This window comes from Esox lucius, chromosome 1, assembly GCF_011004845.1.
Source record: "Esox lucius isolate fEsoLuc1 chromosome 1, fEsoLuc1.pri, whole genome shotgun sequence".
Classification (NCBI taxonomy): domain Eukaryota; kingdom Metazoa; phylum Chordata; class Actinopteri; order Esociformes; family Esocidae; genus Esox; species Esox lucius.
Genome location: NC_047569.1, coordinates 25,015,590 through 25,043,372, shown reverse-complemented (window position 1 = coordinate 25,043,372; position 27,783 = coordinate 25,015,590). Strand labels below are relative to the sequence as shown.

General features: G+C 42.6%; 1 protein-coding gene across 5 annotated transcripts in view; it reads right to left on the bottom strand.

Annotated features, from left to right (window-relative positions):
• Positions 1 to 27,783, bottom strand: part of schip1 (schwannomin interacting protein 1) — a 263,453-nt gene that overhangs the window by 16,514 nt on the left and 219,156 nt on the right. For 4 of the 5 annotated variants that reach the window (XM_010898219.5, XM_034292491.1, XM_010898301.5 and 1 more), the window contains one exon: positions 25,614 to 26,417. In XM_010898219.5, the coding sequence (XP_010896521.3) occupies positions 25,614 to 26,417 (804 nt within the window). Of the gene's footprint in view, positions 1 to 9,001; positions 9,407 to 25,613; positions 26,418 to 27,783 lie in introns of those variants that run through there. The other variant, XM_010898386.5, reaches the window with a different exon arrangement.

Here is a 27,783-nt window from a genome sequence, read left to right as displayed (position 1 = left end):
GGGGTGATTGGCAAAGTGGATTTGGTGAAAACAAAGAGCTGGCATGTATACTATATGAGTGTGATTTTCCTAATGGTCCAATGAAAGCACGCCTCTGTGGCTCCACAGGAATCTGAGGCCAAGGACTTAAAAGGGCAATGCTCTCTTCAAAAAGAATTACAGCATTACCAAGGAATAAGTAACCCACAGACAGAGACAGTACAGTTCTTCTGTCAAAGCCAACCTGACGATCTAGTGTGTGATCACGTCACACACTGACACCGTGCCAGCCAGCCAGCACGCTGGCCCCACGCACAGATACATGGGCTGTGCAGAGTGGAGGACCCAACTCACACTCAGTACGGAAACTAAAAGCATGTTAAACCCCTGCATATACCCATATTTATTTGGAAATAGTACAAAGACAAAATATCAAATGTTGAACCAGAGAAATTGTATTGTTTTTGAAAAATATATTTTCAATTTGATGCCAGCAACACGTTTCAAAAAAGTTGGGACAGGGCATGTTTATTACTGTGTTACATCTCCTCTTTTTTTTTTTACCATACTCTGTAAGCACTTGGGAACTGAGGAGACCAACTGCTGTAGTTGTGAAAGTGAAATGTTTTTCCATTCTTGCTTGATATAGGATTTCAGCTGCTCAACAGTTTGGGATCTCCTTTGTTGTATTTTTCGTTTCATAATGCGCCAAACGTTTTCAATGGGTGACAGGTCTGGAATGCAGGCAGGCCAGTTTAGCACCCAGATTACAGAGCCATGCTGTTGTGATACGTGCAGAGTGTGGTTTGGCATTGTCTTGCTGAAAAAAGTATGGCCTTCCTTGAAAAATACATTGTCTGGATGGCAGCATATGTTGCTCCAGAACCTCTATATATTGTTCAGCATTAATGGTGCATTAACAGATGTGCAAGTCACCCATGACATGTGCACCTATCCCATCATGGATGCTGGCTTTTGAACTGTGCGCTGATAACAAGCCGGATGGTCCCTTTCGTTTTTTTAGCCTGGAGGATAATTTGGAATTTTGATTTGTCAGACCACAGGACAGTTTTCCACTTTACCTGAGTCCATCTTAAACGAGCTTGGGCCCAGAGGTTTCAGCAGCGTTTCTGGATCTTGTTTACATAGGATTTCTTCTTTGCATGATAGAGTTTAAACTTGCATTTGTGGATGCAGCGACAAACTGTTAACAGACTATTTGTTTTCAGAGTCCATGCAGTGATTTCCACTAAAGAATCGTGTCTGTTTTTAATGCAGTGCCTCAAGATCATTGCCATCCAATACTGAGTTACGGCCTCGTCCTTTGCGTACAGAGACTTTTCCGGATACGCCAATCTTTTAATTATATTATGTACCATAGATGATGAGATCCCCAAGCTTTTTTTCAAGGAACACAATTTTTCAGTTTCAACAATTGTTATGTCTGTTTACTATTTTCTATTGAATATAAGGTTTAAATGATTTGCATTGCATTCTCTATTTTTTCTTCATTTCACACAGCGTTCCCAACATTTTTGGAAATGGGGTTGTATAATGAATATAAATAAACACATTTCTTATTGTCCATTTGCTTTGGCAATCCAAACTAAATGTTTCCCATGCCAACAATGCCTTTCAAACTGAAACTGGAACCAGCCACACACTGGTGTTTTTCCCTGCCGTCAAGCCCTTACGTAACACCCACTGCTCCCGGGCCAGTTTGGAAAGTAACACGTCTGTGGAACACCGGTGAGTGTGTGTGTGTGTGTTGGTGTGTGTGTGAGCGACACACCCAAGTGCTGGTTCCATCACACAGTTACAAAGCATCATGCTTCCAGCCTACTGAAAGGAAATGCAGACGGTGTCAGGCCGGCACATATTAGAGTTAGCATGTTGGCATATCTGTATTTCTGTATGACATACAAGGGAGCGCTGTACAGAGTTCGGTTCCCTAACAGTTGAGGTTGCCATAGATGATGGCCCTGATTCAAAACCACTGTCTTAAAAACACCAGGTATACAACATCTTTGCAAGTGAAATAGTGTGTGTGTGGGTGTGTGTAGAGTCCGTATTTCCTCTTATAAACCACAAACACAAATGGATGAACCTTCTCCTCTTTCATTCTGACCTATCTGTTTTTCCCAGCTGCTGACTAACCTTTATCCATGAAGTCAGAGTGGGGGGAGGGAGGAATGAAAAGCAAAACAATGTTTCGTTCCAGACCATGGACTGTGTTTGTCAGGTAAGACAAAAACTGTAAAATCCTAGTTCAGTATCATTCAACATCAATTTGCTCATCTTTCCACAGTGTTTACTAATGTTATTTTAGTGAGACCCCATTGTCCCATTAGATGTTCATGGGGGGTCATGCTTTTGTCTTTATTATTCTAGCTGACATCTAGAAAAATCTAACCCTAAAAGAAAAAAGAGATGACCTTTAATGTGGTTAAGTGTTGTGAACTCGGCCAATCATGATATTTTCATATGACTGTCAAACAAATTAATAGGTTATCTTTGCACGTCCAAAACAAGTTCAAAATCAGAACAATGCCCCGTGTACCTGCCAACTTTCCTTCAGTATGCCAGTGGCTAAAGCCCTGTAGGTTTAGACCATGTATCTGCTTCTGTCACTAAAATGAGCATAACACGTTAGAGGTAGCATGACATGTTAGAGGTAGCATGACAAGTTAGAGGTAGCATAACATGTTAGAGGTAGCATGACAAGTTAGAGGTAGCATGACAAGTTAGAGGTAGCATGACATGTTAGAGGTAGCATGACATGTTAGAGGTAGCATAACATGTTAGAGGTAGCATAACATGTTAGAGGTAGCGTGACATGCGATACTCTTTTCAGCCCCACAGAATTAGATCCATGGGATTAGCATAAGGAAACAGAGGGGCGCCACAGGAGTTACATCTAAGGACTGTGTGTGTGTGTGTGTGTGTGTGTGTAGCCCACATTACCTCTCATGAACTTCAAACTAAAAAGGATGAACATTCTTCTCCCCCTCCTACGTCCCTATCTCATTCTCTCAGTTGCTAACTGACCTTGAGTAAGAGTGAAGGGAGGGAGAGATGGAAAGAGGGAGGGATGTAAGGAGGCCAGAATGGATAATAGTATTTTCAAAGTATATGAATGCTCCAGACCTTAGAGTGGATTTGTCAGCTAATTTTTCTAAATTAATCTAGTTCAATGCGATTTGTCAATTTGTTACATTTTCAATCTCATCTCTTCACAGTGTGTAATGATCTCATCAATGTGAGACGTTATCGACCCATGAATAACATATCTGTCATAGCAGCCCAGACAATAATTAATTCAGTCAGACTTTCAGGTCCAGGAGAAGCGGAACCACTAAAACTAGCAGGAAATGACTAAATCATGACATGCTACCAGTGAGACTATAGATAAACGAAGAATCGGTCTTTAACTATGTTAATACTGAAGTTGAATTCTGTGCCAATACACAGTGTTTGAATGCAGACACACACATACAGACATGTGAACACAGACACATAAGGTCACAGATACGCACATCTGATTATGAAATTAGGGGCACGAAGGACAAAGGATGAGAAGAGAAAGACATTTAAATAGAAAGAGATGACAGAAAAAAATAAGACATGAGAAAGGGAAATGAGAACAGAGGGATGAGCAAGGAAAGATTTGAAGATAAAAAGTCTACACCCCTGTTAAAATGTCAGGTTTTTGTAATGTAAAAGAATGAGACAAAGATAAATCATGTCAGAACTTTTTCCACTTTTAATGTGACCTATTATGTGAACAATTCATTTGAAAAACAAACTGAAATCTTTGAGGGGGAAAAATGGAAAGGATTTTCCTGACATTTCCTTAGTTGCATCTCAGAACAAAAGCCATGGTCCGCAGAGAGCTTCCAAAGCATCAGAGGGATCTCATTGTTGAAAGATATCAGTCAGGAGAAGGGTACAAAATAATTTCCAAAGCATTAGATACCATGGAACACAGTGAAGACAGTCATCATCAAGTGGAGAAAATATGGCACAACAAAGACATTACCAAGAACTGGACATCCTTGATGAAAGACAAGAAGAAAACTGGTCATGGAGGCTTCCAAGTGGCCTACAGCAACATTATTATATGAATATTATTATATTTCTGGCAAGTACTGGCTGTGTGCTACATGTGACAACAATCTCCTGTATTCTTCATATGAATGGGCTATGGGGTAGGGTGAAAAAACAGTCCCCCAAAAGCATGTGCAAAGAAGAGTGGGCAAATATTGCCACGTCAAGATGTGCCTTGCTAATAGACTCCAACCCAAAAAGACTGAATGCTGTAATAAAATCAAAAGGTGCTTCAACAATGTATTAGTTTAAGGGTGTGTACACTTATGCAACCAGGTTATTGTGAGTTTTTTATTTTTCCCCCTCAAAGTTTTCAGTTTGTTTTTCAATTGAATTGTTCACGTTATATATCACATTAAAGGTGGAAAATGTTCAGACATGATTTAACTTCGTCTCATTCTTTTACATCACAAGAACCTGGCATTTTAACAGGGATGTGTAGACTTTTTATATTCACTGTAGATGAGAAGAAAAAGAGATGAGATGAGAAGGGAAAGAGAGATGAGAAGAGATGAGAATGTTGACTAAAGTAAAATTTAGTCCGTGTTTCATTTTCTACACACACACACACCAACGCGGGCACACACTCACGCAGGCAAAGATGTGTAAGCAACATGAAACAGTTAGAATTCCCTTTGAAGAAACTGCGCAATGTGTACCTCAGTGGAATAACCTACCAGCATGATATGGCTTGCCTGATAACACAGATACACGAAACACACACTTGCACACAGGCACGCAAACAGAAACCCACAAAATACACACAGGAACCCACAAGAACCTACAGGAACACACAGAAACACCTGGGGAACACACAGGAACCCACAGGAACACAAGGCTGAGTGACAGAAACAGAAGTGGGTCTGATTCAGTGCTGATCTCAAGGGTTTAGTCTTAAAGCAGAATGACTTATTTTGTCATCAACAACATTCACTTACACTGGAACCTGGACCATACAGACAGGACGGACACACACACACACAACATATAAAAAGAGACATCCTGGTAGTGCTGTTGGCTGTGTATTGGTAAACACTGTGCCTCCCTGCTGATGCCTCCACATCATGTACAGATAACGCCCGGGCTTAGTAATCCATTAGAGAGGCTGACTTCATAACAGGGGTGAAGTCACCTCATCGCTCGCTCAAAGAGGAAAAGGGAAAGGGAGAGAAAGGCAAAGGTAATGTGGGGACGACTGTGGCATACACACACACACACACACACACACACACACTGATGATACTAGCATTACGTCAGTATTGGTAAAAGGCAATGGACCCCCCCCCCCCCCACCACCCCACTCCTCTCTCATATAAAATGACTGCTGAGAACATACCGACATCCACTAAATGGCTGACAACCCACTGAGTGAAACACAAGGCCAGGTCCTCTTCTAAAAGTTACTACTGATGTTTACAATCACTTAACTGTCAGGTCAGCCGAGCTACAAAGGAAGAGAGACTGAGGAGGGAGGGAGAGAGAGAGAAAAAGAGTTGATTGTTCCAGTAGAATAGAGGGGGACTGTGGGAGAGACGGCTCCTGGCACCTCCAATAAGCCTGGCATCCAAGTTCACAGCCATAGAGGAGACTGCCAATGTGTGTACTGTATGTATGTGTGTGTGTGTGTGACTTTATTGTCCCACACACAGAAGTGTGTGTGTGCGTGTCAGACTTTATTGCACCACTTTGCAATTCACATTGAATCTAAAGTTTGACCACAACAAGAAAGATCTGTTTTTATTTTGAGAAGTAGGGAAAAAAACCTGCTGCTTGCCATAGCAACCCATTTCTCCATGGTGATGACCCATGTTCCAAACAAATTGGGGTGGAAGAAGGAGCAAAGACACAGTGGGAAGCCTCTTAACAACACTGTGAGTCAGGCTCTTGTGTACCAGTGTGTGAAACAGACAATGTTTCTCTGAGATAAAGTATCTCTCATTCTATAGTTTAGAATATATCGTTTCTGTCAATAAATAGTATGTCTCTGACCTATAGTAGGCTATTGACTATCTAGTATATAATATGTGGTTTATAATATCTAGTATCTATCAGTGTAGTGAGATACAGTATTTCCATATCATTACTAATTCATCAGGAACACACTATTAACTACTGCTCTACTGAGTACTGCTGCATATGTAGCTCTAATACACACACAATCACAAATATCTATCAAAGTTAGTACTGCATATTGATGATCATTAAAATATATATTTTTCTTAACCCATAACTGTAAAAACCTAACTTTAGGTCTAAATCGAACTAACTCCTCAACCTCACATTAACCTTAACCCCGACATAAAAAGGATTGTATTGAAAGCAACATGACAACAACCACTCCCTTTCTGCTTAACCCTGTGTCCTCTAACCATTTTCTTTCCAATCTCTCTTCCTCTCTCTCCCTCTCATATCTCTGTCTGTGTGTGTGTGTGTGTGTGTGTAAGGGGCTAGTAAGAGGGGCGCTGGCTGTTGCCTGGTAACCAGTCTAATTGAAGGGCCTCTAGAGAATTAATATCAGAGTATCAGAGATGGAGCCCTCTGTTCTGTTCCAGACAGTGCATTGAATCCTGTCACTCTCTTCTCTTTCTGTTTATAGTATCTTTCCTTCCCCTTTCTTGTGTTTGAGTCTCATCATTTTTACTCTTGAAAGACCTCTGACTCGATTTCTGTTCTTTATACCTATGTCTCTATTTGCAGTGGTTGTTAATCATATGAGTCTGTAAGTTGCATATGTACTCTTATCGCTCTGCCTAGTCTGTTTCATGTTCTTTCTTCTGGTTTTATTCTGCCGCCCTTCTTTTCCAGAAAAAATGAGTTAGCACAACTTCTTCTTTATAATTCCAGGTAAGACAACAACTATGACCGTAAGTACATTTGTTATCGATAGAGACATTATTAGCAGAAAGTGCTAAAAAGGGGAGATCTGTGCACCTTAATTTTCTTCTCTGTATTTCTCCTCGGTCGCCCCTCCGTAACACGACATAGTAATGGAGGAAATCTTTATCCCATTATAGGACACACACAGGCATGCACAGACTCAGACACCAATGGCTGTGATGTGAGACACATGGGGGATTAATAATGCCTGACAGATAAATATGCCATGTTAGAAGCTGTGTGCCGGTTCATTACTCTGGGTATAACACACCCATGATCACTAATCTGGAATCATCTTACACTTCCCAGTCCTTATCCCAAACATTGGGTGGTAGCACATTGAATCCTTATCCCAAACATTGGGTGGTAGCACATTGAATCCTTATCCCAAACATTGGGTGGTAGCACATTGAATCCTTATCCCAAACATTGGGTGGTAGCACATTGAATCCTTATCCCAAACATTGGGTGGTAGCACATTGAATCCTTATCCCAAACATTGGGTGGTAGCATATTGAATCCTTATCCCAAACATTGGGTGGTAGCACATTGAATCCTTATCCCAAACATTGGGTGGTAGCACATTGAATCCTTATCCCTAACATTGGGTGGTAGCACATTGAACTCGACTGTGGATCAGCTTTAAGCTCAGTTTGTAATGTCATGTAATGATCAGTAGAGCAGATCAGAGCAGCTGCGCCCATCCCGTCAGAGAAATGTGTAGGACACACAGGTCTTCATCTCATATTCTCATCTCCTCTAGCCTCCCTCCAACTCCCACTACTCCTCGTTCAACTCCTTTCCCCTTACTCCTCCTTTTCCCCCTCTATTCTGCCTGTTTCTCCTCTTACTCCTCCCTACTCATATTTCAATTGGTCTCCCTCTACACTGTTTCACCTCCTTCTTCCACTAATCCTCCTGTTCCACCTTCTTCCCCCCACTCCCCCTGATTTAACTCCTTCCCTATACTCAAGTTTTAGTTCCTTCTCCCCTCTACTCCTCCTGTTTCCCCCCTGTCCCTGTACTCCTGCTATTTTACATTTGTCCTCCACTCCTCCTGTTTCATCTCCTTTTCACCAGTACTCCTCAAGTTTCACCTCCTCCTCCCCTCACTCCACCTGTTTGACCTTGTTTCCCCCTCTACTCCAACTGTTTCACCTCCTTCTCCCCTCTATTCCTCTTGTCTCACCTCCTTCTACATTGCTCCGTTCGTCCTCGTTTCTCTGTCACCACCATTGGATGTTTTTGAAACCATTTACAACAACTTCTTTCTCTCATCTTCTCCACTGCATTGCAGACAGATTGTCCTCATTCTCTGAACATATACACATCTATGATGTTCTGCACTCTCCAGTCATTTCTCTCTATCTTTATTAAGTGGGACACTTCTATCGCAGTTTGGCATTTCCAAAGCACCCACCCACACACTTTCTCACTCCGCACACACACACACATTATACACATTACACACAAACATTTTTACACAAACTGATTCCTGTTCTTGTTCTATAGTGCACAATTAAACATATTGCATTGCAGTAAAACTGAGAAATTATATGTTGCATAACACTCTCACAGACAGATATAAAGACAGATTTAAAGACAGAGTGAGAGAGTGAGAGAGCTAGATAGAGATATAGAGGGAGAAACATGTTGCCCATCCCAGACATCTATTGATCAGGCCAAAGGGGTGTGGGACATTATTCCCTGTAGTCAAGTCTGCGCTTAGCAACCGCCCTAGTTATCCGATTCCCAGACACATACCATAATCCTAACATCAAACCACAGTAGGGTGGGACTGAAACACACAAACCCCTGCAATAACCACTAATAACAGTCAGTCAGCATTACATGATGGAAACACAACTGACACAGAAACCTACTGCAGTTTAAGGTCCCCAAGAGGTGCAACCCAAACCCCAGAGCAGCTAAACCCTGCCCTGCCTGCTTCATAACAGCTAACATGGCAACCCCCTGCTCCTGGCCTCCAACAGTAACAGTACCATAGCTGTACACCGACCCCAGTTTCCTGTCTTACCTGGTGAGAACAGTTTTCCTGGTGAACCATCCTTCACAGCATCCTAGACAGGAGCAGGCTGGCTGCTCCTCGGGAGTGACAACGGGAATGGGATTGGGAAAGGATTCCCAAAGCTGCTGCAGTGATCTGGCTCTGGCTGGTGCAGTGGGAGAAGAGTGGGGACAGCCCAGCCTCAATCCAGAGAGGGTCCGGACTGTTTTTGACTCACTAGTCTTCCTACTGATTAGGCTGCTCCTCTCCTCTGCAGTTCTCTCTCTCTCTGCCACTGTGTTTGTCGCTCTTTGAAAAGGGTAGGTTTTGAACCCTTCTTTAAGAAAAAGAGGGAGGGGGTGAGAGCGCGGAAAAAAACGAGGGGAGTGAAAACAGAACGCGAAAGGGAGGAGTGAAAGGGAGAGTGAATTCGTGGCAGTCGCTCTCCCTGCTGGAACGGGGGAGGGGCTGAGGGACTCATCCCAGGCAGTTGGCCAATGACGGGGAAGTATAGTCAGGGGGCAGGATGAGGGATCAGAGGGGGAGGTGACAGAGCCAGAGCACTGAGGACAAACATCCCAAACAGAGAAAGAAAAAAGGGGATGGGAGAGAAGAAAGGGGAAGAGACAGAGGTGAGAGGGGAGGAAAAGGAAGTGACTCTCATACCAGAAACCCTAATCTCAATGCCTAAATCTGACCTAACCATGGGTAATGGTTGCAAAATGACGAGAACTACCTCCACAATAAACGGGCCTTTTCTTTGACAGTGTATTTTCCACACTACACTGAATAATCCACTGGTTTTGCTAACTCTTGTTATCCATGACCATAATTGGAAGATGTAAAGTATCCAGGGTGCCTTTAAAAACAGAAAGCTCTTTTAATGTTTGACTGATGCCAACCAGCATAAAATTATAATAATACACTTTTCACTATTAGATTTTCGTAGTGTTGCTGTACATTACTATGAGAATGTGTTTGTGTGCGATTAGCACTTTTCCTTTCCATCCCTGTGGAACAGGATTATAATCTTTTTGGAACAGATGGCCTGTCTGTAATCCAGCAACAGGAAAGGCCACCCTGTCCTGGATTAACTCTGCTCTTTGTGCCTCTCCTTCTATTCCTCCATCTCTGTACTTGACTGTTTAGATTTTCTGAACAAGTCGAAGCAAATACTGTGACAACCCTCTCAATAAATAACTTGGTAGTCTGTAAATAAATTGGATCACTTGGCTACTATGTGGACAGACTGTCTATCTCCATCCACACAACCTGACTCTCCCTCCCTCCATCTGCTCTCAGGGCAAAAATACAGACATCTCCCTGTATACCCTGGAAAGTGATTGGCAGATTGCTCCCTGTCTATTATTGATCTCTGTTGTGCAATCCTGGCATTTCCAGATAAGCCCAGTCCACGAGGTAATAAACGGGAAGTAGATGGATGTTCTTCTAGGTCGGATCTCGGCGGCCAGACTCTGGATCGCTGGCTGGTTCGGAAGGGTCACCAGCGTTAACAGTGGTTGTTTGGGCTTAAAGTAGAAACTCCACTAAGAACATTGCAGGCTGCAGCAGCAGGAAAGAAGGATCCAGTGTTTTAGCAACACCAAACATCTAGTCATTGAAACGTCTCACTGCTCCCTCTCTAGCGTCCCAAAAACCATACACAGCCTGGAATACAAAGCAATAGTACCAACACAGGAGGAATACAAAATCCCACACAGGCAAAAACACACAGCAACTTTGATGCATGAATGCCTGAGCCATGCTTTGATAAGACGATTCGTCTCCCACTTTCTTATATTGCCATGGTAGCAGACACTTCCTGCTGACCTTCAGCTGGCCGTCAAGGTTTACTGAATCACAAACACACACACACAAACACACACACACACACATCCATATACTTGGTTATCAAACTACTGGAGGCAGATTAGTCACCAGCCCATCCTAAAGGTGAGTTGGTTCAGACAATTATGCATCTCAGCAGTATTTTTGACGTCATAGATTGATCGAGCCCGTTGTGTTATCAAATAATGAATGGAGTCGTGTTTTGTAGCCGTCACTGTGGCCTTTGTGTTGTGCAGATTGTTTGATCATATTAGTTGCTGCTCAGTACCCACCCTCAAAGCTAGGGTTTCAAAATGGGGGTGGCACTAGCACGCTAGCTAACTAGTCTTTCTAAGATTGCAAACAAATGACTGTTTCTGACGATTCCCCATTTCAAGAAAAGCTGGACATTGCTATTAATTATGGATATTGTGGTTTGCTTACAACCAGGAAATGTAGATGGGCCGTTTGTACCAGTGATATACAGAAACGCTTGTATTTGCGGTGTGTAAGTATATTTGAACATTTTGATGGCATATATGATACCTTAATACTACATTAATGGACATATATACTGTAGGTAAATAGAGCACCAGTGTATACATTGGTGAGTGTGTGTGTGAGTGAGTGGGGGGTGGGTGAAAAATGGAGTAGTTCCAGGTAGCTGGCAGCACTTGCTGATTCTATCCAGTCATCCGATGTTTCTCATCCTCTCCTCTAACACAGAAACATCTAGCATCAAAGCAGAGCCACTATATATAGAGTTGTATGAACGTCAGGAGCTAAAAAAAAAAATACAATAAAAAAAAATTACACAATCTGATTTAGCCCTTTGACAGAGCCTTTGGGAAACACTTTTTGCTTCCACTACCCTTTTACAACTGAAAAATAGTTCAACCAGGAAAATCAAGGATCCTACCTGGAACCAAAAAGTGTTCCCTAAAAGGCACCACCAAAGAACCCTTGTGGAACCTGATATTTAACTGTGGGCCAGATGATAGGACAGTAACACTTGCCTTTAGCTGAATCTTAGTGAGACATTAACTAAGGGTTTTAGTAGAATAAAGGATTTAAGAGGATAATGATGATAACTAGGTTGTCACCGTACCAATATAATGACACAAACATTAGTGCAGGGAATATTTAGTTGTATTGAAGTTTCCACTCTCTTTGTTCATCTCCCTTTTCTTCTTCCTGCTCTCCCTCCCTCCCTCCCTCCATCCCTCCCTCCTCTATTCTTATCCCCCCATCGTTCCTCACAGCTGGAGGACAGGAGCACAGATGCTGGTAGGAACACTCTATGTGGACAGATGACAGAGGATTGTTGATCAGATAGTAGAAATTTAATGTGTTCCTTCCTCATGAACAGTGGTTGGTCCATTAAGGTGTTAGTGGTGGGCTGCGTTTGCTGTGTGCACGTGCGCTCCCTGTTTAGACGCGACGGTCCGGGTGGTTCTTGACAGTCAAAGCAAGCTGCCTGTGGTGACGTTATGGTAAAGCCGCAGTCAGCCTCGGCAGTCTGGGTCCCAGTCTGTCAGAATGTCTTTGCAGAGAACAGGATGTACAGTCATGTGGTGGGTATGTCAGGGGCTACAGAACATCTGCTCTTTGGGATCAGTGTGGCGGTAACAGATGAAGGTCTCCCCATGACCTGGCTACCAGCCTCATTCACATGCTGTCACACACAGGGACAGGAGGACGAGAGGACAGACGGACTCAGGGAGAGAAACAAATAGAAAAATATAGAGGTATAGAGGTATGTTTTTCTGTATTTGTATGTTCAGTATTTGGTATATAATTTTTCTTTTTAACAAAGCCAACAAAGCTCCTTTATTTGAAATAATTATGATTTTTAGAATTTAGAAAATGACACCGTCTCTTTAAAGAGTTGCCCTGAGTTAGGAATTAACCCTGGCAGGGATACAGTCTATGGTCTGACACTGTGTGTGTGTGTGTGTCTGTTCAGTCTTTTATTTTTAGCCTGGTATAAACAGACCCGGTTGGGAGGGCCTGCCCAGTGCCTGGTCCTCAGCCCACCTCAGTTCAGACACATAAGCACACACACCCACAAACACACACACACACACACAGCAGGCTCTGTAATCTAACACAGACAAAAACCGTCAATTCACCAGCGCCGCAGCGCCCCACCCATGGCTGCCTGAAGACACTGAGAGAGAGAAATATATATAGAGCGATCGGACAAAGAGTGGGAGAGAGAGGGAGAGAGAGGCAATAGGACAAATGCACACTGACAGCAAGGTGATGGATGGCCGTTTCAACTCCCTCTCTAAGCTAAAACCATGTTGCCAAGCTCTCCCTACAGTTGGCTTTCATTCACCATGCTATAAAGCAATAGTGCCTTGCTCTATCCTGTATTTTATGTTGATCTGTGGTCCATCCCTCTTTTGAGACAGTATTCTTTATCTCTCTCTTATTCTTTCTTGCCATGTTCTTTTTGGGGGTTTTCTATCTCTCTCTCTTGCATCTGCAGTGACTGTGCAGAAAATGTGAGTGACAGCATTATAACCCAGCCCTTAACTGCAACATAAATCCCATTCCCTTGTACCAAGCTCTGCCACTCTCAGCCCATCCGCCCTTTCATCCACCAGCCCACGTTCCCTTAGAGGGGGAGAGGGGGTGGTGGAGTAGGCTGAGAAAGGGCTCTCCTGCTGTATTTTGGTTGTTCCCGAGAACAGTGGGCATTAATGTACTATGACAGCTTCAGTAAAAAAACAATTAGCCAGAAACAGGAGGACTAGGAGAAATAGAGGGGAAATAATAAGAGCACCAGTTGTCTGAAATCAGTCTGGAACTGAATAAAGATGAGGGCCTGCCCTGTATAAGGCTACGGGTTTCATTAAGATTACCAAGACTTTTCACAAGATTTGCATAGGCAATATAAACAAGTGAACATGTGAAACCTAGCAAGGTAATGTGCTAACCAAAGATAACACCAGTGATCAATGAAGTGTGTATTGTAGTCACCTAACTGAGGAAATCTACTGTATGTTTAGAAGTGAAAATATTCATTTACACCCATGACAGACATTCACAACAGACATTCGCCAGAGCTGCTGACATAAGTTAAGTCACTTTACAGGTTAGCTAGTGAAAGCCTCTTCAGACACAAATGCCATGCTTAGCTTGTTTCATAAAGTAGCTATTACAAAAGCTATTAGCTAGTTTTTGGAACATATTTATGGGACATATATCAAATATTATGTGCTGCACTGTTAGCATCCCTTCTGGTTTTATGTAATTTGTCTGACTGGCATAGCTCAGCTACGTTTGCTAGCTTAGCTGATGTTAGCTAGCTATATTGTTAAACTAGGCAGTGGCAGCTGCTTTTTAAAAATTAATTGTAAGCTAGCTAGTTACCACTTTAGCAACTGTAGCGAACCAGTCACCTAACTTTAATTTAGCTAGGTGTGCTGCACTGGTTAGGAGTATACAAATTCCCTCTTCAAAATTGTGCTGGCTGGCTCATTTGCTCATTATGTTAGCTAGCTCATTGGTGCAAATCAAAATGTTTGATCATGGCAAACAGTAACTAGTAGACCTGGTCTACTGCGGTAGCTTGCAACTTGCATACACAAAACCAATGGTATGTTGTATAAAGCCATAATCATCCATTAACATCCATTTGGTTTGACATACATACAAGCATCTTACTCCAGTTTCTACCTCGACATAGTGGGAAATACACATACATAATAGCTTAAATGTTATGCTATTCTTGCTGGGGGGGAGGTATTCACAATCTTTCACATCAATATCAGATCGAGAGGGTCAAGATGCTGTGTGCACATGTCTTGCGCCGATCGCCAAACTGTCTACAAAATATTGCTGTAACTGTAAATATTTGCTTACCTTTATCTAGAGTGTTTTGCTTTGCAATGAAGAATGCAGTTAGGAAGAAAAAAGCCAGGCAAGTCCAATGTTTTTCCTGTTATTCAAATGTCATCCCAATAAATCTTGTTAATGTGAATAGGCCCTTCTAGTGAAAGTATACAGTGTGGGTAGATTGGGTTGATTGGGTCATAGTGTGGTAGATTCGGTCATGGGGGAGTGATTAGATATTACTCAGATGTGTATGTTGACAGTTTATAAGTACAGTACACATACATGTAGATGGGTGTTTTCTGAGCAACTCCACACCTATCTGCTCTCTCTAGGACCTCAGTGACTCACAGTAACTAAATCAGAGGAAGGGTGTGTGTGTGTGTGTGTGTCAGTGTGTGTGTCACACACACTGCGAGACACTGATGGAATGTGTAGCTCTGGGCTATCCCTTTCCAACACCAATACGGGAGTCTATGTCTACCCACAGTCCTCTTGCCTTGTGTGTGTCCCTCCACATTGACCGGGACTCAGTAAAGCAGATGGTTCGCCTTGATGACATCACAGTGACATCACCCACACAGAGGAGGACAAACTATTCCTCGGGATCAGGAATGGTGCACTGACATTTCTGCTTCCCCAGGCTTTGATCTGCTTATGCATTTGTGGTAGGAACATAGACCTACAGTATCTGTGTGGTAGAAACATAAACCTACAGTATCTGTGTGGTAGAAACATAGACCTACAGTATCTGTGTGGTAGAAACATAGACCTACAGTATCTGTGTGGTAGAAACATAGACCTACAGTATCTGTGTGGTAGAAACACAGACCTACAGTATCTGTGTGTAATAGAGACATTTACCAACAGCTTCTGTGTGGTAGAAACATTTACCTACAGTATCTGTGTAGTAGAAACATTTAGAAAGGGTATGGGGGGAAGTCCAGTCATAGTATCTATGTCAGTGCAAGCTATCACTGTGTGTGTGTGTGTGTGTGTGTTTTTGTAAGTGTGTCATTATTAGTTGGGCTCATGGTCATTCAAGCCTCCACTGATAGAACTGCACATTGACACCAAACAAGAGCAGATGTGACCGTATGTGTGTGTATTTCCTTCCGGTGCCGCTCTTGAATAGCCGCTTACAAACCCTGATGACCCGGCTACTGTCCTGTATTCCTCTCCGTCCACCTCTCTGTGTGGGCATACAGTATGTTGTATCATGTGTGGACTTGTCAGGTCAAGCTGTGTACAATCAAGAGATGGTCCATGTGGCTGTGATGTCAGACACATGGTTGTGGTGGTACAGCCGGACCACAGAGCACAACTGTCCACACACTGACTGATTCAGACAGGCTGATTCAGACCCATGCAGTCAAACATGCCCACACACAGTTCCAGCGCGAATCTCCTCAGCTGAACTCATACAGGACTAATCACACCCGGTCAGACCACCTACATCATCAGTATTACACTAGCAAAGTGATTGTGGCACAGATAAATCTGTGTGTTAGCTGCCAGGTGATTCAGTCCCAGAGGCACATTTCCTCCACCACAAGACCAGACAAAAGTGTTCCAGGTCAACAGCTCAATCAGCCCTCTTCCCCTTGCTGAACAAAACAAACATCTGATTGTGTCCATTGCAAAGTCATGGCGGTTCTTCAGACACAGAGAACAGACCAGAGATGAAAAAAGCTTGACTATATTACCACATGTGAAAATGTGTTTTTGTTGTTACAATGTTTTGGTTTAAAGGGGATATTGTTCAGGTCACTCTGGTCCTAGATGAAACAATCCCATTAAAGATGGTATGGTAGTAATGCAGTTGTATAAGTATGAGGGCATGACAGAGGCAGACAGACAGACCACAATCTGAATAGTCCCAGGTACTAGTTTAACATGGCTGGGATTACCCCCCCTCTGCTCCAGACCAGAACACACCTGCTCTTTGTTAGACACCACATAGCAGTCTACTGAAAACATCCCCCTCTGGCTAGTGAAAGACATGTGCTCTATCTTGGGTTTATTGTGAAACAAACAGAATTTCCTTTTATTCTGATTTACTTACATGGTAATAGCATAGTAATACTACTAATGAAGTAGGTGCATGAAAGAGTAGTACTAATGAAGTAGGTGTTTGAAAGTGTGCTTTACAAAGAAACTGCAAGGTAAATACTTCCTTCTATATATACAAATAATTAATTTAAGTAACTGACTAAAGTGTATAACATATATCTATGAATGCATTAACTCAGGCCACAAAAGTTGCAGCCCAACAAAACTCACTAGCCCTGAAAGGAGAGGAGACTTTCTTTACCTGTGTGTAATGCCCAACTTGCTGTTTGGGATCCAAGGTTAATCTGGAACAAACTCCTTCACTACAAAAGAAAAACTCTATTCCCAGTTGGTGTTGATCTTTCAGAGGAAAAGTAAAGACCAAGAAGAAACATGAAGCAGTGAGAAAAGCATCGGCGTGTAGAACAGCAGGGGGAAGCCTAGACAGCAGGTCTGCTCAGAGCACCAGCGTGTGAGTAGTGTGAGCTGTGCAGTACAGGAGGCCGTGAGAGCAGGAGCGGGTACAGTCTGACACACACACAGACAGGGCTGGTTACAGAAGAGTCCCTGAGACTTGGAGGCTGAACCAGACACCGGAGCCCCAGCACCTGGCCACGGCTCTGCCCACCCTAACCCTAACCCTGGACCTATCCCTCCAACCCTCCCCCTGATCCAGTCCCACCTCTTAACCCCGTCACCAAATACCTCCACCCAACCCCCATCCACTTTCTAGCACTGCACTTAACCCTCTCATCACTGGCCTGCACTCCCTGGTCCAAGTCTCTATGGTCTGTCTGTCTCTCAATCTATCCTCCTCTGTCATTCCTCAGGGTTTCACTTGCTCCATAAATAACTTCTTTGATAGTACTTATAAACCTGTCTTACCCTGCAATCCAGTCACCCCCCCCCCCCCTTCTCTCCCCCTCCCCCCATCAGTCTCCCTACGTGGCACATGGCTGACTGAGGGTGGTGGTTAGTGGTGCGCTCAGGGCAGGGTTCACAAAGAACAATTCACACATAATCACAGTCCAAAGAGGGAGAGAGAGAGAGAAAGAGCGAGAGAGAGAGAGCAAGAGAGAGAGAACAAGCTACGGCAAGCCCTTCAAGCCACTCTCCCTTTCCTATTTTCTTCACCTCTACTATTGTTTCAACAAGTTATACCTCTCACATACTTCTATTTCCTCCGGTCCTTCTGAGCTTATCTTGAGTAGCACATTCCACACTTCCTCTCTTGATGTATGCCTTTACTCCCCTGTATGCTATAAGATAGCAAGAACTTGAGGAAAATGATCCTGTAAACGTTGTCTTTTAATTCCTTCAATGAGACACATCTGATCTAACAGACGGGCAGACAGGGTTGACGGTAAATGCTGACGCGTCTTCTCTCCTCTACACTGAAACGCTGATAAAACGAGTCAGGGACACATACTGATGTGTGTATCGGTGTATGTGAGTAGACGTGCCATGGAACAGACGCCGGAACACATGGTGCGCTGAATCCATTACCATGTACACTATACATGTGAGTCTGTAGCTCTTCCTTCCCTAACTCTCTGCTCCTTTTCCAACGTGAGTGACAGGTGGGGTGGGTGCTGCAGGTCACAGCACAGCTCTGATGTTTGCCCAAAGGGGATGACTGGAACTGTGAGTGCGATCTGTCTGTCTGACTGTATCTACATCCTTCGGCAGGCCCAAGTTACCCATTAGGCCTGTACAAATGGAAAGCTAGTTTTGAACATAGACGCTAGCTTTGTACATTCTCTAGGTGATGAATGATTTTGAAGCCTCTGAAGCACAAAGGTCTTCTCTGACTCCTCCACCCTGGTTATGAAAGATAACATTATTGTTTTCATTGGGGGGGAAGTGGACTTGTGGAGGCACTGGGGAACTTTAACTGCCACGTGCCTCTAGACCATGGGGCCCAAGTTGTCGACTGCAAGCATACAGCCTCTTTATGTTCTTAGGTGTTCCAGCGTGAACTGTGATAAACAAATAGCTGCTATCAAATGAATGCAACACGTCATTACCCCTTGCCTGTTTAGACCTTGTATTGCCTTAAGAGACCCAAACCTAACACAGAACCTGCCCATACATTTCCAGCTTTGTACCCTGGTATGGCTTAGAACATTTCATCCATTCATGTGTAGCCAGTTGCTGTGATAACCTGTCTTTGTGCCTTAACAAAAATACCTGAACTTGTACTTTCTCTAAAAAGGCAGTGTTCTTAGCTTAGCAGTATATATTGAGTGAATACATTATTGGCATCTATTATTTCTTGTTCTGTTTAAAGACAGAATCAGTGGGCTACACAATCATCAATTTTCTTTTTCTGGATATGAAATTAATGGGTATTAATGAATGCTTTAAAAGCATTCAAAATATTCTATTCCGATTTTTCTCTATAACCTATAGCAATCTGAAGAACAATATATTTTTATTTCCAAATTAACAAAATGTTAAACATATTTTATATGGCCACTCTTATAGTTATTTATTCATTTTACCAGGTATATTCACAGAAAAAAAAAGTAGGGCTCTCAGTGTTTCGCCTACGTTTTTCTCAACAGTGGGGTTGGGTTGCAGGCCGACATGCCGGCATCAATGACAAAAGGCTTGATGTGTGAAATGCCTGTACACCAGTCTCTCTTGCTTGTCAACTTTGTTTTCTTATATTTGACAATATTATTGACAATATTGTCTTAACATCATTCCCTAATAATGACCCAAGTACTCACTCTCAATTAACTATTCTATAACACCGTTCATGAATCGCCTCACAGACTCATAATAAAAGCCTAATGTAAAGTATTATTAGGGGTTCAAGCACGAAGTGCTGAAACCCTATTGTTATTGTACAGATTTTTTTAGGGGTTCAAGCACGAAGTGCTGAAAGCCTATTGTTATTGTACAGATTTTTATTATTATTCTTCTGCCGTAAAACGCATCGTGCAGCCCAAACCGTAAGAGCTGGAGCTTTGAAACTTTGGCATATGGTAGTACCAAACCAGTGTAGAAATGTTCTATGGAGTCTGAAAATCAATAATTATCAAAAAAAAAGTTTAAATTTCGATTCATGGTCGCTAGAGGGCGCAAAATTAAAGTTGTGGGAGGAGCCTATTTTACTAAAAAGGCTATAACTCAAGAAGTAGTTAAGTAAACTTCACCAACCTTGGTATACATGTGTTAGAAGTCAGTCTGAGGTCACAGTAAAAAAACTGCGTCGATTGGCCACATGGTGGCGCTATAATACGAAAAATAATACGAAAAACGTATAGACACCTGACCGTTTGTCCAAATTACTTGAAATTTGGTATGCAGTGTCTTTGCCCAAGGGGCCATGTATGCCTAAGAGGATATTGGCGTATCTCAAAAAACATGGCCGCCATTGGCCAATGAGATTTGAGCACCTATTAAACCAGGTTGACATACTCTGATCAGAACGAAACTTGGTGGGCATGTTTGGCACAAGGTCCTAGAGGTCTGTAAGAATTTTGAAAGAAATCGGCCACTAGTTGGCGCTAACGAGTTTTAAGGCTCTCTAATCACGTGTTGTTACAAATTTCGTCAAAAAATGCATATCACTTGATAGATCTCCTCATGCTGAAAAACTTTGCCTCAAGAACCACTACTGTCAATCAAACTGTTCATTTAATATTCGCGAATATGTTAAAAACCTACTTTCGCGAACTAGTACCTGGACTTTCGGCCTTTCGGAACCAATTCGGTCTACGATGATTCTCTGGACTCTCTAGATCAATAATTATCAACAAAAAATTCTATTTTTTCCATTTGCCTGGCTGTAACAGGATAATTTATTCAAGTGGCAGGACAAAATACACTCAAAAGCCAATAAATCCCATAGAAAAACCCCAAACTTCACAAAAATAGATGAGCATATGTGTCATAACATAGTGAAGAAGCATGCAGAGTTTTGTGGAGATCAGACAATAGGTGCAACTATAACTGTCAAAAAGCTTTGAAAAACTTACATTTCCAATGCTAAAATGCCTGTATTGGCTATGAATGGACTTTTCCATTTATTATTTCAGTGGTTAAATGCTTGCTAAATAAAACGTAATGTCTTTTGATGTTTGGGTGCTTAAAGGCCTTAACAGCTTGAACCCCGATAAATGCTGCTTGCAGCTTTAATTTAAATAGTAATTTTGTTTCATTTATATATTTCTCACTGTTTTTCCTTTGAAAATGTACACAAACACTCTATAGCCACACCGCAGACTTTTGGAAGTCTTATTGTTGCTGCCAAATGCACATAATGTTTCACTGCAGACATTTATTTTGAAGACAAAATACGAAAACCATACGTATTATTGATGCTGCCGAATCTCTAATGTTTCCAGCATGAAGCCAATCTATTGTAGCCGATTGTAGCTATCGTTGTGACAGTTAGTTACAGTGGATATAAAAAGTCTACACACCCCTGTTAAAATGCCAGGTTTTTGTGATGTAAAATAATGAGGCAAAGAATGAGACACATTTTGGAGGGACGTCCAGTTGTTGGTAATGTCTCTGTTGTGCCATATTTTCTCCTCTTGATGATGACTGTCTTCACTGTGTATCTCCTGACTTATATATTTCAACAATGAGATCCCTCTGATGGTTTGGAAGCTCTCTGCGGACCATGGCTTTTGCTCTGAGATGCAACTTTGAAAATGTCAGGAAAATCCAACAGCTGAACTTTATTTGTGATTAATCAGAGTCACTTTAAATGATGGCATGTGTGTAATGACTTCTATTTAACATGAGTTTGAATGTGATTGGTTCATTCTGAACACAGCCACATCCCCAGTTATAAGAGGGTGTGCACAGCTATGCAACCAGGTTATTGTAAGGTTTTTATTTTTCATTTTTCCCCCTCAAAGGTTTCTGTTTGTTTCTCCATTGAATTGTTCACGTTATAGGTCACACTAAAGGTGGAAAAAGTTCTGACATTATTTATCTTTGTCTCATTTACATCACAAAAACCTGGCATTTTAACAGGGGTGTGTAGACTTTTTATATCCACTGTAGCTAGCTTGCTTCTTACCCTTGGTTGTTTGCTCAGATGTTGGCTACCTTCTTTATATCAATGTAACAGCCACGTACTGACAGTTCAACACAAACCTGCGCATGCACAGACACAGCCAGTTAATTTTCTTTGACCCCACTTGCTAGCTTGATAATCCGAATGTTGGGTGCTGGATGTGGTTGCTCTGCTTTGATGCCTGTGCCTGTAAACTGTGCACGATGGTAAACTGCGCTCAGTTTGGGAAACAAATAATATTTCTTAAACGTATTCAGTTTTTCAGTGGCGGCGCATCACAATTTAGCAGTGGCGGGCCGCCGCAGTAATTACAATAAGAGGGAAACACTGGCTGTACTTGCTCCAGTACAACAATCAACTAAATCAAAAATAAACAATTGCCTGATACATAAAAATAGAGAAGTTTGTGAAATGCTTAATTTTAAAAGTAGCTGTCATGCCAAAAAGGTTGGCGACCCTTTATCTAGAAGCTCCTACCATCCCTTGACCCTTTAAGCCCAAATACTAACCCCTGCCATGTCTTTCCAGCACCAGAAGGAGGTGGGAGGATTTGGTTAAAAATGGTGGAGCCACACCCCTGGCCTCCCCTAGTAAAATAGATCTGCTTGATGGTTCCGAATGTACAGAATCATACTGCAATACTGTAGCAGCAAACGGCTCCACACAGCCAACCACATTAATCAACACTTCCTCTGCCAGCCAGCCGGCAAACACAAGGAGATGGTTGCCATGGCAATGTTGGGCCAGCTAGCAGGAAGAGGACACACCTAAGGGACCGGTGTGTGTGTGTGTGACTTTGTGGCTGTGTGAATGTGTGTATGAGTGTGCCTGTGTGCCCCAAGGTTTATTCTCACTACTTTAGCTGAAGTTAAGTAGCTAGAATTTGACAAAGTGTAGACAACACATCATAATTAGCGTTAGAGGATAAAATCTGTACAGTTACATAATCGGGACATTATTTCTGATGACGTCATAGCATCTTTACAACACCGCCATCTTGCTCAGTACTGTCAATACCTTCCTCACAGTACTGTGGCACTCGTCTCCCTGCACAGAGAATGAATGCACACCGAAAGTGTTAGGTTTAGGGGAGCTCACATCCACCATAGACACCAGTAGAAAACCACTAGCTGACCGTCCTGCTTCAAGAAGAACACCGGTAATAAAAGTGAAGGGCAGTCAGGGAGGACCCGCGCTGGGGATACAGCTTGGTATTTGAGATACCATCTCTCGCCCTTTCTTATCCCTCTCCCTCTATCCCCCTCAATCTACCACCCTTCCTCCCACATTCCAGACATGCCTTAGGGAGATAGAGAGGCCTCCAGGACAGTCACAAAGACACCACCAGCTATTGTCTGTCAGAAAACAGAAGGGAGAAGAGGCCTGGATACTAGAATGCCAGGGGTGACATCCCTACCAAATGAACATTCTGTATGCCTGGTTGGGGTATAAAAGACAACCTCAATAAACGGGCCAGCCTGGCTGTGCCAGACCCACTGCTGGACCAGAAATCCTGAAGCCGCGGTGACGTGACACTGCAACAGCGCCCTCTGCTGGGCGAAGCGCAAAATCACCTAAACGAGTGATGTCTGTCAAATTCTCATGCTCACAGGCCTGAGAGCAGAAGAGGAAAACAAGAGATGCGGGGTTTACTTTAGCTTAGCCCAGATCTCACTTGATAAAGTGTTAAAACTAATCATAGTACTTAATTTAGCAGTGATTTTGTTGGTCTGTCATGACCTAGAGTAACCCCACCTTGCACTCATCCTCACTTCACCAGCTAAAGATTGGGACCTGAGGGGACAGGAGTCCAGGCAGCAGTACATAGCTGGCAGAAACGCATAATTTTTCACCTCAACACCAGACTAATCTCTCTTGAACAATTCTGCACAGACATACACACACATAATATTCTATCTGACATGGATAAATGTCAGATTACCGCATGGCGCAATCCTCAGGGATCACGTAAAAAGCAGGAAAACATGACACTGGCCGTGTTCAACAACCTCTCTTTAACCAGCAGTGGTGGATTTCTTTTTTCTTTTAGAATGTGGAGCATAGAGATGTTGTGGTGCTTCTTTTTTAGGTCATTCTTGAATGGAGGTGGCAAATTTCTACGTTATGTTACTGGGGATATCATCCTAAGGTAAATCAACTAATATGGTAATTGAATAACTTGAAACAATTGTTGCTATGATGATTACCAGGTGCTCCAGTAGGATTAGTAACACAAATTAGATATTTTAAGTGAATTAGGATTTTCTGAAATGGATACCACATTTTGAAATCAACCTTAAGGCTCAAGGTCCATGCCTATGTTTTAATCAGTGATTTTCAAGGCGGACTCACATCCCTCATTATACTAATACTTTGGAATTTTAAAGAATATATACCTGTATTCATTGTCTAGCATGTGAACATATTTTTTAAATTCATTTATAACACTGATGCCTAAAATATAAATATGTTTCTAGCATAAGTATTTAATACCCGAAAGACCAAAGAGCATTATCTCTTGCAAAACTTAAGAATAACAAGCGCATAGACTAGGAAGAGTGTTTGGATATCCCAGTGAGCACAGTTGGATAAATAACTAATAACACATAAACTGGAAGTCTTTCCTCTTGCCCCATTCTATACAGTTTATTTTGTGTACTTTGTGTCATTTTGTGTCGTCTTCCAATGTTATGCCTTAGGTCATGTCATCATTGCAAATGAAAATTGGTTCTCAGTTGGCTTACCTGGTAAAAAATGACACTACCCAGGCACTGGCAAAAAAACTAAAAACTCAGTGCATATACAAGAAGGATACTTGTGAGAGGAACCACAGATAAGCCAACAATAACTTTGCAGGAGTTACCGAGTTCAACAACTAGATGTGCACTAAGGGTGAACCAGTCAAACATATCTAAAGCAAAACTTGGTAACCTGCAAACTTGGTTACCTCAGATTAGACCAAGATAGAGATGTTTGGCCAAAACTCAAAGTGCTATGTGTCGACCATATTCATTTGTGGGGATTGAATACTTATGCAAAGATATTTTACAAATATTTCACAACACAACAACATATATACACATATATATATATATACATATGTATATATATATATATATATTTATATATAACAGATATTTATATACTGTATATTTAGATATATATATATGTAATTGCCCAAATAATGACAATATACGATACCCTACCAGTGGTAGAATATAAATCAATGGATGTTTTGCAGTATACAGGTCATACATACCTTTTCTTTTGAAAATAAAACCTAGTAATTGTAAAAGCAAATTCAAGTCAAGGGACATTATGAACCACCACCATTTAGGAATGATCCCATGAACCAAATCCCCCATATCGATGCCGGCTTTCTATCTTTGAAAACAACAATAGCACAAGCCTAGTGACCCACGACCTCATTCCATGACTGCACTGCTTCATGCACCGTTTGTTTCATTTGTCACAACTGACACTGTTGCATGCCTCGTCTTTCCTCACAAAACACCAAGTTATAGACACCTCTCCACAAACACACACACCTTTGTTTTTCTATCCATTTTGGGATCTGATACACAGAAATCCATGTTCTCTATCCCCAACGTGAAACCTAAAGCTATTACTAACCCATAAACAAAAACATAACCATAATCTCAATAACTGAACCTTTGTGCCTTAACCTAACCTAGCTCTGAAACGTGAGCTTAAACCATAATGCCTAAACCTAAAACATAACCTCTAAACTTGAAATCACATTTTTCCCAGTGGGGATTATCCAAAAAACATGTAGATATCGATTTGTCTCCCACGCATACAAATGCAGACCTGAATCACACACAAACAAACATACAGATGACTACGGTCTGCACTCACTGAGGTGTACTGGGTCTTTCCCAGGCTGTGATTGTGGTTGTGGTTGAGGTTCTGGTTCTCCTGCTCTCTGCACTGCAGCCCAGCCAGGTGCCTCTCCAGCGCGGCCCAGTCCATGGTGGGCAGGGACTCCTCCTCCACGCACTCCTCCTCTCTGTATACCCCCATCCGCCCTCCTATCCCACTTCCTCCACCGCCACCACCTCCTCCTCCTCCAAAGCCGCCTCTGCTCCGGCTGGAGCGCCTGTGGCTGGGCTTGGTGGCCCCTGTGCCCCGGGGCAGGGGCCTGGTGGGGGAGTGGGGCAGAATCAAGTTGCCATTCTGTTTCAGTTCCTCAGGCACAGCAGCAGCGGAGGTGGCTGTGTGTCCGCTGTGAGCAGGAAGAGGCGGAGGCTTCACATCCTGGAACTCCTCGGCCAGGCTGCGGCTGTTAACCGGTTTCAGGAAGCCTCCGCCTGGTGTGCCTATTCCCCCCGCAACTCTACCCTCCACCTGGCCAGGGGGGAGCTGGGAGCTGTAGTCTTCCCCGTACTCACTCTCCCACTCTTCAATCACCTTCTTCTTATATTCCTGATAGTCCTCGTCCTCCTCATAGTCCTCATCCTCCAGGGTTGCCAGGTCTAGGGAAGGAGAGGATTTGTAGTCCTCTTCTAAGGTTGCCAGTTCCAAAGATGGAGAGGACTTGTAGTCCTCCAGCGATGCCAGCTCTAGTGAAGGGGAACAGGGAGTCACCTTGTTGGAGTTGGACTCCGAGCTGGAGCGACTGGACGCATCGCTCCCCAAGTCCATGCCATCCTCCCGATAGTCCTGCAGTGGAAAGGGATAGAGGAATGGAGAGATAGCCAGGAAGGAGGAATTTAGAAAATTAGATGACAGGGAGGAAAGAAAGAACGAGAGAAATGGAAAAAAAGGAAGAATAAGATGGGGGGAAGGAGGGAGGGATTGGGAAGGTAGAGGAAGAAAGAGAGACACAGACAATTTAAGGAAGTGTGCACACAGTGATTGCTGTTGTGGTTTGAGACCAAAAACCACAAAAGACTTCCTGCCACAACAGAACTTCCTTCCTCTAAATTCCTTTCCTTGGCACAGTTTCAGTCCCTCTCTGACACGCTCTCCTCTCTTTTCTGAGAGAACCTGTCTGTTCGTATGTGAGGCTTGCACTGTAACATGCGAGTCACACAGACAGACAGAGCTAGAGTAGTGATTTCTCCTATTATCAAGCATTGCACACATCTTCTCTAAGTTTTCAATTTCACATTGTGAACCAGATTCAGATGCCGTCACAATGTGTTAACGTCTCTATGTCTTTGGCAAAGTCATCCCGACAACAGTCAGTTTGAGGAATGTCAATATCATTCTCCAATTGTCCAAGGTGAATGACACTGGACAACTTTGTGCCATTGATCTAAATACAACAGAATTTGCAGGGGCTGTGAGTGACTTAACGGATGAGTCTACAGTGGCTGTCTAACCTTGAGTCTGCAGTGTGTGGCAACAGAGTGTTGCTTTTGTTGTCCAGTGCCAGAGTAACCACTGTCTGATTGATCACCAGACTAATGAAAATGCCTTCATTGTTTATGGGTCTCCACAAATCTCAATGTAAGCCGAAGCACTTTGAGAGTTTTCAGCTCTTTTCTCACTGGCCATATTAGCATAGTCCCTCGCATCACTTTTAAAAGTTAATGAAAAATAAGCAGCAGCCACTTATTCAGAAGATCAACTGAAAAGAGGAATTGTTATGCATCCATCAGACTGTGACTGATTGATTATACTTACTATCCTTTCAAATATTATTCTGGGCTGTTAATTTTTAAGTATGCTGCAAATTGTGTTGATCAAATGATAATGTGTTAGACATTTGAATATCAACTGTAAACCTCACAACATTAAAAACAATCAGTATAACAACTAAGATAGACAAACAGCACACCGGTAACACTTTCCAACCATAGTTGGTAACTCGGAACTCAAGGAATGGTCTGTGTATAACTACGTAATGATTGTTTACAAGTGTTAAAGCAAAGCTGCATTTAGAATTATACCAGTACAAATCATACCTAAGAATATCTGTGTTATGGCTAACTGTATAAAACTACACTGTGATTCAAGGCTGTGACTCAACACCTTGGAAACGTTCAACCCATCCCTGTCCAGAGATGACTCAAATCGAGAT